Source organism: Aplidium turbinatum, chromosome 10, assembly GCF_918807975.1.
Source record: "Aplidium turbinatum chromosome 10, kaAplTurb1.1, whole genome shotgun sequence".
In the NCBI taxonomy this organism is placed as follows: domain Eukaryota; kingdom Metazoa; phylum Chordata; class Ascidiacea; order Aplousobranchia; family Polyclinidae; genus Aplidium; species Aplidium turbinatum.
The window spans coordinates 23,992,071-24,002,651 of NC_137481.1; the positions used below are offsets into that span (position 1 = coordinate 23,992,071).

At 39.7% G+C, this 10,581-nt stretch overlaps 1 protein-coding gene across 1 annotated transcript; it reads right to left on the minus strand.

Annotated features, from left to right (window-relative positions):
• Positions 1 to 235: 235 nt before the first annotated feature.
• Positions 236 to 1,045, minus strand: LOC145779081 (uncharacterized). Its single transcript, XM_082590652.1, has one exon. It carries the CDS (start codon positions 1,043 to 1,045, stop codon positions 236 to 238), a length of 810 nt encoding a protein of 269 aa, XP_082446778.1.
• Between the last annotated feature and the right edge of the window lie 9,536 nt (positions 1,046 to 10,581).

A 10,581-nucleotide genomic window follows, 5' to 3' on the forward strand; every position in this document is an offset into this window, starting at 1 on the left:
TTTACTTAAACTGTCGATTGCACTGCTACACTGTTAATTGAAAACTAGAGAATGAACCAACACGAAAGAAACCAAGAGAAGCCAAGCCAGGCAATCGGCAAACCCACACTGCGCTGTCGGCAAGAGAGATGTGGTGCGTGACGACACGCGCTACACCACATTCTCCCCAACCAAATAAATTTCGAAAAGGACCAGACAAGATGTTGACTCAGAAGCCATATCTTTCTGGTGACTTTCAAATTCTAGTAGAACGTATCAAGATAGGTGTACTGTTGTCGGTAAACCCTTCATTAGTTGATGTGATCGGGTTTGTAATATCACAAGTAGGCCTACTGCCTTCGCGAACGTCAGTAGTTAAATTCGAAGGATCGTCTGTTGACGGCGTGTTATAATCGTTTGTTAGTATGTTATGGATTTCAGGTTCATCCGGCACATTTGAGGCAAGATCCGTCGTTGTAGAAAGGCGTTCTTCTGCATCAACCTCAGTTTGAGGAGAGGGTGCCAAATCCGAGGTCGAAACAGTCGCCTCTCTTCCACTTTGATATCGTACACGAGCATAAGTAGGATTCGCATTGAGTAATATTACTGGATCACAGACAGGTTCACCTTTATTACGCACAAAGCGTCGCAATAAAACTGTTTTACCGGAGTCCAAAAGCCACGAAGGCATTGCCATGCCATACATGGCTCGTCGTGCAAATGAGAATAACCTCTCGTGGGGTGTTTGATTAGTCGCGACACATAGCAATGACCTAATAGAATGCAAAGCCTGTGGAAGGACTTTCTCCCAATCGTCCTCCAGAACATGGTGCGTTCTCAAAAGAAGTTTTATTGTTTTCCATACCGTTTGGTTTGTCCTTTCGCACTGTCCATTTCCTTGAGGATGGTAAGGTGATGAGCAACTAGTAGCTATTCCACGCGTAGAAAGAAAGTCTTTGATCTCTCGGCTAGTGAAAGCAGTTCCTCGATCGCTGTGGATGTAAGCAGGGAAACCAAACAGGCAAAATAAGTTAGTTAAACAATCAATGATGGACTCGGAAGACATTCTTTTGCATGGAAACACAAATGGGTAGCGACTATATTCATCTACAATCACTAACAGGTAGGGCTTCAAACCTTTAACAGGACCCTTGAAATCAACAGATAGTCGTTCCCATGGGTGCGTCGCTTTGATAAGAGTTCCTCTTGGTGGTTTGTAAAAACGTGGTTTGAGTTCAGCACAAGTTTGGCATTGGTTGCAGATTGCTTTAGTCTCTTCACTGGTGTACGGCAAGTTGCGGGATCGAATAAAGTGATACAATCTAACATATCCTGGATGTCCAAGTGATTCATGTAAAGAAAGCAAGTCTTTTCCAGGGCTCAGAATTGCAGACACTCTTGATAGTGCATCAGGGGCTATGTTTTCTTTTCCGGGCTTGTGACGGATTTCGTCATGAAACTGGCTTAGCTCTAGACGCCACAACAAAATTTTGTTATTTTTGATCTTCCCACGGTTGCGTCTATCAAACATATACGAGATCGATTGCTGATCGGTGACAAGTGAAAACGTGCGACCCTTTAAAAAATGGGCCCATTTTCGAACGGCTTCAATGATTGCTGTAGCTTCTTTTTCGATAGCCGGATACTTCTGTTCGCAGTTACTGAGGGTGCGGGACATAAAAGCGACAGGGCGACCGCCTTGGGAGAGGATTGCGGCTATAGCGTAGTCAGAAGCGTCACTTTCGATGTCGAAACTTAGGTCATCACGAATAGTTCCCAGACTAGCAGCCGCCAACTCTTCCTTTAGTGTTTTAAATGAATTCAAAGCATTTTCGTCCAAAGGTATAACAGCCTTTAAGAGTGGACCAGCCTTCAATGAAAATCTTTCAATCCATTTGGCATAGTATGCAAACATACCACAAATTCTTTTCAATTCTTTCAGAGTTTTTGGTGGGGGCATTTCCAACAGTGGTCGAAGTCGTTCAGCGTCTGGTTTCTTTTGGTTGTGCGAGATTTGGTAGCCAAGTAAATTGATTGTAGATTGTCTAATGTTCGATTTGTCTTTATTAAAAGTAAATCCACTCTTCTCTGCAGCATCAAGCAAGGCATTCAAGTTTTCATCATGTTCTTGTACAGTTTCCCCTGTAACGGTCAGATCAGATTGATCAATCAATTATCAGATCAGTCAGATCAATCATCTTTCTCCAGATTGTATCTTTTGATGAAGTCATCCATAACTCTCTGAAAGGCAGCAACTCCATTTGTTACACCAAAAGGCAGTCTTTTGTATTGATACAAATGGCCGAGAGCTTCGAATGCTGTAAATGGTCTTTCTTCTTGCAAGAGGGAAACTTGGTGGTAAGCGGACCGCAGATCAAGAGAGCTGTAGATTTTATCTTTTGCAACCTTGTTGACAATGTCTTCAATTCGCGGAAGGGGATACGCATCCAAAAGTGTAAAACGGTTGACGGTCTGTGAATAATCGATCACAAGGCGGCATTTATGTTGATTCCGGACAACAAGCACCTGCGATCTCTACGGAGATCTTGAAGGTTTAATTATGTCTTCGGCTAATAGTCTTTCCACCTCCTTTTCAATGTATGCGACGTCATCTTTTGAATAAGAACGGGAAGGGGCTGCAACAGGTTTATAATTAAGTCGCATGTATTGAAAAAGACTTGGTGGATCCACGCGAGCTGAGGTAAGTGCTACGAGCTTCGGTGTTGCTGCGGAAATTACAAGCGTTTTTTTGGGGCCACAAAACTGAAAAGTGACTTTCTCGTGTTTTTGAAAGAAATTTTGGCCTAAAATCACATCAGCACAAGAGTTTGGAATGACATCGAAACAAATCTTTGGATAACTTCTATCGAGGAGTTCAAGATGCAAACAAGCGCAGCCATCGGTCTTGACCAAGTGATGGGTCGACGCCATGGTCACAGTGTGAGGTTGTTTCGTAAGGTTTATCTTCAGCTTGTTTACCAATTTTCTATCAATAAAGTTATCCGAGGCACCTGAATCCAGCAAGGCTTTAACTGGATGTCCATTTACCAAAGCGTCCACCACTGTGCGATGTAGGCAGTTAGGAGCTCCAGCAAAATATAACGGGCCTCTGTGCCTGGAAGGCGTTGACGAGTAATTAAGAGAATCCGCGTTAGCAACTAGGTTTTCTGCAGCAGAAGCCAAAGATACTGATGAACTTTTACTGCGACAGACCTTGGAAAAATGCCCTAGTTTTCCACAATTGTAGCATTTCTGTTTGTGTGCTGGACAAGACCAACGGTCATGGAGTGGTCCGTTACAAAAGTAACATGATTTTCTGGTTTGTACCTTGGACTTGGAAGTGGCTGCAGAAACGTCGTGATCCTTGTGCTCTGGACGCATGTTGTTACCTTCTCGCGCATAATTTGTCGTTGAGGCTATCGAAGTGTTTGCCGCTCTCCCCATGATGCAAGATTGTTGTTGTGCTCTTTCTATACTGTCGCTCAGTTCCAAAGCACGTTGAAGGTCTATGTTATTCTCTTCCAAAAGACGTTGGCGGATGACAGGAGACTGTAAGCCATTTATGAAAGAATCCCGAATAAGCTGCTCTTTATACGTTTGGGCAGAAACGTCGTCAAAAGTGCAGTCCTTAGAGAGTAATTTCAGCGCTCTAAGGTATTCCAAGACCGTTTCTCCATTGGCTTGCTTTCGGCTGATTAGTAAATGCCTGGCGTAGACATTGTTCTTCTTCTTTACGTATGTTCTCTTGAGAGTATCTACAATTGCATCATACTCGTCAACTTCCTCGACATAGAGGTATACCTCTGGGGACAAGAAGCTACGTATTATTCTAGTTTTGTTGATATTAGGAGTTCCTTCCTGGCGAACCTCTTCAAGTGTAGCGATGTAGTCAGTGACAGTCTGAAACCAGAACTTGAAAATAGTAGGAGCGTCAGCGGAGTTAGGATCAACTGAAAGGTCTTTAGGACGAGGAATATGTCTGTCCATCTTTCTGATTCTTGCTTAAATAAGTTTATTAAATTGACATGACCTACATTGAAACCAACAAACTCATTTCAGTAAAGTAGGCTTTAATAAACTTAAAACGTGAACATCCTGCAATTGAAAACTAGCTTTAAAGAATGTTAACAGAAAGTATTAAATGACAAACTAAAACAAGACTCTACTTAAACTGTCGATTGCACTGCTACACTGTTAACTGAAAACTAGAGAATGAACCAACACGAAAGAAACCAAGAGAAGCCAAGCCAGGCAATCGGCAAACCCACACTGCGCTGTCGGCAAGAGAGATGTGGTGCGTGACGACACGCGCTACACCACAGTTGGTATTCATTCATCTTCTCTAAGATCTGCCCAACTGCATGCAGGTGATCAATGCAAGAGAATCCTTGTCTGTAAGCTGCTTGTTCAGGGGTGTTGGTTTTCATTTAGACTGCTGCTTATTCTGTTCTTGATGACTTTCATAAATAGTTTGTAAATATGAGAAAGTAGGCTAGTGGGACGATAGTTTGCAAGGTCTTTCTTGTTTCCTTTTTTAAAGAGAAGAGTAATTATAGCATTCTTCCATTGTTCTGGCACTTTTTCGGTTTCGATCACGTTGTTAAATAAGTTACAAAACTTTTCGAGTAGAATATCCCCTCCTGCTTTTACCATCTCTATTACTATGTGGTCTTCTCCGGGTGCTTTTCCATTTTTCATCTGTTTGACTGCCTTTTCAACTTCGCTTTTCAGAATTGGAGGAATTTGTTCGACTGGATTTTTAGTGACAATGTTTTGTGTTTGATCATTATATAATGTTTGATAGAAATCAGCACATCTTTCAATTATCTTTTCTCTGTTTGATGTTTCTGAGCCATCTTCATTCTTCAGTGCCGGAATCAATGCTCTGTTTCCATCTTTTTCAGTGTTGCATTTTTTCAATCCCTTGCCTGTTTCAATTGCATTTTTCACCTGTAAGGTGTTGAATTTTCTTAGATCATGTCTAATACTTTTTCGTATGTTCTTGCATAACTCTCGATATTCACCATTGCCTTTAGATGTTTCTCTCATCATTTCTCTGCGTTTCTTCAGCATCTTTTTAGTCTTTGGTTTGAGTTTATCTTCTCTTTGGCTCTTGACTATTCCGCCAACTTTCTTTGCGCTTTTTCAAAACATATATAATATAATTACATACTTACGCAACAGAATGTGTAAATTGTCAAATAAAAATTACCTTAGCTTGATAACCTACTGTATGTAGGCCTACACATTGCTACGCTACATAGCCTACAACAAGAATAACCGGCAAAGGAAAAGTAATCTACTACATATAACAAACAGAGTACAACATCATGCAAGCAATCACGGTCGGAGACCAAATATTTGAGTTTGTTTAGATACATAGGCTGCACTGCTCATTGCCTGAGAAGTTTCTGATTTGCCCCAAAATGCAAGACTTAACTAATATAGATTAAAGTGCTCACGATTGCTTACAAACGCCTTCAACACTGCTTGACTAAAAAAACTTCACACTACGAAGCCAAGTCATTGTTTACATTTTACATGAAGCGACATTACCAACCTACCTACTTGCTTGCTTACATTACATTCCTGTTCTGACCCGTAATTTACTAATTTCTCAGTAGGCCTAAGTTGTTTTAACTAATTCTTTCTTTTTTTCTGCAAGACTTCAGTCTCCACGTGGGACTCTAGCGTCAAAGGCAGTAGTGCGATATACAAACAAACTCCAGCTGACTGAACAATAGATGACAATGTGACACAACACTAGAAGAATGGGCAATTGCATGACGTCGACATTTCGCAGTTTGACAAAAAAAAAATTGCAAACAACAACTAAGACATTAAAAAGTATGCGTTGACGCTATGCGCTGAAAAACCGCGAAAACTTTACGGCGCAGCCTCAAGCGCAAACTATCCAAAAAAATGTGGCCGCAAGCGTTAGCGCAAACAAAAAGTCTACGCCGCAAGTATGCGGCGTAGAATTTGCAGCGCATACGTACATCTCTGAAAAAATGTGATATCGGTCTGCATGTTAAATGCTTCAAGCAATATCATATTCCGCAATAACTTGTTTCAGTGATGTTGTGTTACTTTGCTAATTTTCATCTTCATAATTTTTGAACTTTTATTTTAATAAAATGCTCGATGACAATAATGACATGACAAGACATGAACAAGACACTTCCCATTTATCACTTTGAGCGATAAGTAAAATGTAATAACGCTTAAGCATTACGCACAAGAAACTTGTGACATTTGATAACGGATTTACCTAGCGTCTTATACAGGACGGCTTTTTTCTCAAAAAGTACAAACACAATTAGGAAAAAAATAATCGTGATATGTTTTTTAGGTCATTATTATGCAATATTTAAATTTTCCGAAAACTTTTTCAAGTACTTTCCCTTTCGGCACAAATGGGTTAACTTTTTAAGTTAAATGACACTTATGCATTCGGTTATTATTTTTGGATTAAAGTTATATCGCCAAGCTAGAAAAAATCGATCTTACAGTCTATAACCGATCTTATGTTGTTATTGTGTGTGAATTTTGTCTTTTAATCTGAGTTTGTGACGTAACCGCACGTCTCAAGGCAAGCTCTTGCAATTTTAGTTAATCTACTCATCTAAAGATTTAATGCGCTTAAAACAGTAAGTTTCATGTTTTGACGAGAGATTTTATTTTCTTACGACAATTACTAAAAACTAACACTTCCAACAAAAAAAAAAAACACAAGAATAAAATAGTTGATCGTGAAGTGGCGCGATAGACCATGTTTCCAATGTAAAAGAGGCCTCGTATTGCGACACTTTCACAAACCACTTGCCAATTTCTTTCGCTTCGCTTCAAAAGAAGTTGTGCCACCTGTGCGCTTACATTTTAATTGTAAATTTCACTTTCGATTGCCCATTGCAGCAAAGCAACAAGAGACTTGTTGCATGCATTTCATTGCATTGCAATGTGCAACTCTAAAAATGATTGTGTTGTCAGGGCCGTCGCTGCAGGGGGCGTGCCCCCCTCCCCTGATAACGACCTGTGCACACACACTTCAGGAACTGAAGAAGAACTGGTTTTAATTTTAGTTTCATTAACTAGGTGGCTAGTAAAAATATTACTTTTCATGATCTTTCCACTTGTGTGTTGATCCAAAATAAAATTTATCGGCGATTAATTATCGGCGATAATCAAATATTGCCTTTGGCGATAACGATAAACGATAACTGAAAAAATAATTGAGCGATAACGATAAGCGATAAAAATTTATCGCCGATAATTATCGCCGATGAATTATCGCCGATAATGCCCATCACTGCAAGTAGGCTAAGGATTGATTGTTGCAGTGGCGTGCCAGATGGGATTCGAATTCAAATCAAATTGTTAGGTCGCTGGGTTTTGCCAGATCATTTGGTTTGATTTTACTCGTTTTCAATGCAATGGATGTTTTTTAAATGTTTTCTGTTTTCTTTTCAGGAATTGAATTTTTAATGTAAATAATTTCGTTTCAAACAGTCTAGGCTAATAAAAGAATAGTCCGAGAAAGTAAAAGGAACTGCTGTGCCTACTAGTTTATGATATGCCACCCACTTTTAGAAAGCTATCTGTGCTCAGTTGGGTTTGTAGCAGTGTTGAGAAGAGTGTGATTTTGAGACCACTATAAAACCAATCATTTTATCGTAATTTGATGAATAATTTTATTTCTAAAACCCAATGACCAGGGCCGTAGAGAATGTTTTGCGCCTGGTAGTGGTACCAATGAAATCTTTAAGCACCAAATGAAGATATTTTGAGAAAAACGCATCCAAAGAATATGCAGTCTGTAACTTCCAGCGCCTCTTGAAAAGGTTACGGGACCTTCAATTATACCGGGTCCAATATCCTACTACCCTCTGAATAGTCCTGTAGAATTTTTGGTCAACCTAGAAAAAATTCTTTTAAAGACGTATGATATACCGTTGGAAAGATAACTTTATCAGCTTTTCAATGATGGGTTGTGTCATTTTTTTTACCTTGGGGAAAAAAAGTTACGACCAAAAACGTGCCGGGGGTAAAACACTAATTTGCTCAATATTATAATACAATTATAAGCTAAAATACGTTATCTTCGTAACAGAATACAACACCATAAATTGGAATATTACTATCAGCAAAGCAAACTAACAATCGGAAAGCAAAAATACAAAACATAACCTAATTAGGAGGTATTTATCATACGTTTAAGGGGGTAAAAGTTGACCGAGACGGATGTAACAGGAGAGATTTTACCGAAATAAAAGATTTTTCTTTTATAACCAAGGATATGTAAGCAACACATAAAAGCTATCCAGGACGTAGTGAAGAAGGTTTTAGTTAAATTGCTTTTTTATAGGGTATTTTGTTACGAAAACACTGTGTCTCCCCAGTCCTGGAGTGCCAAAAAAGCCCGGTCTTGCTAGGGTTAAACCAGCTGTAAACGTGTAAAAACGACATTTACAGTTGTTCTAATAAAATGTAAACACATTTCAATCAAAGTGATGCAAACGCATCCATAAAATGTCTCTCTTCTCCCAATTCGTCATCAAACACGACTGTAATATGTGTGCATGTCTGGTAATATACTCTGGGGCCGTGGTGGTATGCAGCTCGTGGTGATTGTGGAAGGAGAGCCAGATCAATGTGAGAACGATTAGACATGACCATTTCCTCGTATTTCTGTTTAGTGATTTGTGGTAAAGTAGGCTATATGTAGCCTACAGTAGACTAGTTTAAAAGTTCGAAGAACCGTATCCAAGCCCTGCCAACTTAGTGTGGAGACATGTCGTCTTCATAGAAAACATCTGCAAGATTTTCAAGACATCTTCTGTTGCAGCAGCTACATCCGTCATGGCTGGAGAAAACATGCCATCTTTCTTCTGCCAACCCATGACAATGGTTTCAAATCTGAGTTGCTTAAAGTTCTCCAAACTTTCAGCTGGTGATATACTCTGAGGCCATGATGGTATGCAGCTCGTGATGATGGTGGAAGAAGAGCGGATCGACGTGAGAACGATTAGACATGACCATTTCCTCGTACTTCTGTGGTCGTTTCCCATGTGAGTCCACCCCGATAGCTCAATTGGTTAGCGCGTGACTTCGTGAACGAAGAAGCTTCATCAAGCTGCGCTGGTTCGACTCTCGGGGTGTGCGCTTGAGCAACGCATTCTAAGGACTGCTCTCTATTCAGCGGCACCTAATGGATGGAATAATTTTCCGGCAATAACACTTCAACAATCGGAAACTTCGCTTTGTCAATCTCGGTAACTGGCCCTGCGTCAAAAGTCTCTACAAGTATGTGAAACTATCAGGAATAACCTGTCAAGGCTTTGTCAGTCCGAGGATAAAGATTCAAAACCAACCCTGTAGCCATCAAAAACAATAACGTTGGCGCGCAAGTGCTGAAGAAAACTGATGTACTTTTTGAAGATCTCATGGAACTTCTCATTCTTCTTTCAGTCACAACACCACAACAAGGCACCGCCTATAATTTTAATGGAGTCAGGTTCTTTTGTCATTTCAACTTTGTGCAGATGTAAGACTTCGGTTTTGATTTTTGCGCAGTTCGTAGAACTCCATCTTTGAACAGTGACATTGGGTACGGTGATAACTCGTAGAAGAAGTAAGAAGTCTGCAATTTCGTTTTCTGAATTGATCCAATATGGTTTCCTGATTGATCCAATAAAAAGTGCATTATTGGATCAATGTTGATAGTATCATGACCAATTTTTAGACTGGCGTAAAGTCTCTGTATAGCACTTATTTGCTTCTCCCTCTTGAAGGAACAATTAGTAAAGGTTTTATCATCAAGTTTAATTTGGATAAACGCCCCTATCTCCTCAGATCGGTCACAGGTAGGCCTAACACTGTTGTTGTCATCAATCAACCCTGAGTCTAGAGCAGCGGTTCTCAACCAGTGGGCCATGGCTCACTGGTGGGCCATAAAAGCATTTTGAGTTGGGCCACAGACATATTTGAATGATTGAAAGATTTATTGCAACATTTTGTTTCATTTCTGTCACTATAGTCAATTTTACACTTGTGCGTTTGTTTAGTTACAATGAATGATGCTGCTGTTTTTAGCAACAAAGTGGCAATCATCATTCTGAATATTGCAACATGCAGTTTTACATCAACTCAGTCTTTAAAACACTTTATGATGAAATAGATTAGTTTGTGGTTACAATTAAGCAATTTTTATAAGCGGTAGCCTTGTTGAACTTCTGCAGACCCGCTTTTTAGTAGGCTACGTGCAGCGTTTTATTTTGTGGATTATTTTTGGGAGGTTGACAATACTTGAAGCTTTTAGTTTGATGAAAATTACATTCAGTATGTACATCAATTTTTGATAACAGAGAAGAAAATTACAAGGATGAAGATATAAGTTTTTTTTAACTCTTTCGCGCCCAGCGATTTTGCACGGTTTGACCGCAAAACCCAGCCATTTTCTCTTTTTTTTCTTTAACTTTAACGAGTTGACACGCGTAACACCGATTGTGTATTTTGACATGGAATATCTCATTGGAAAGATAATTTCAAGTTCTGACTATAAATCTTAAAACCTACTTTCCTAATACAACATATTTGAAGATA

Excerpts from the sequence above, each read along its gene's own strand:
- LOC145779081 (XM_082590652.1), bottom strand. The coding sequence starts at position 1,045 with ATGTCTTCCGAGTCCATCATTGATTGTTTAACTAACTTATTTTGCCTG.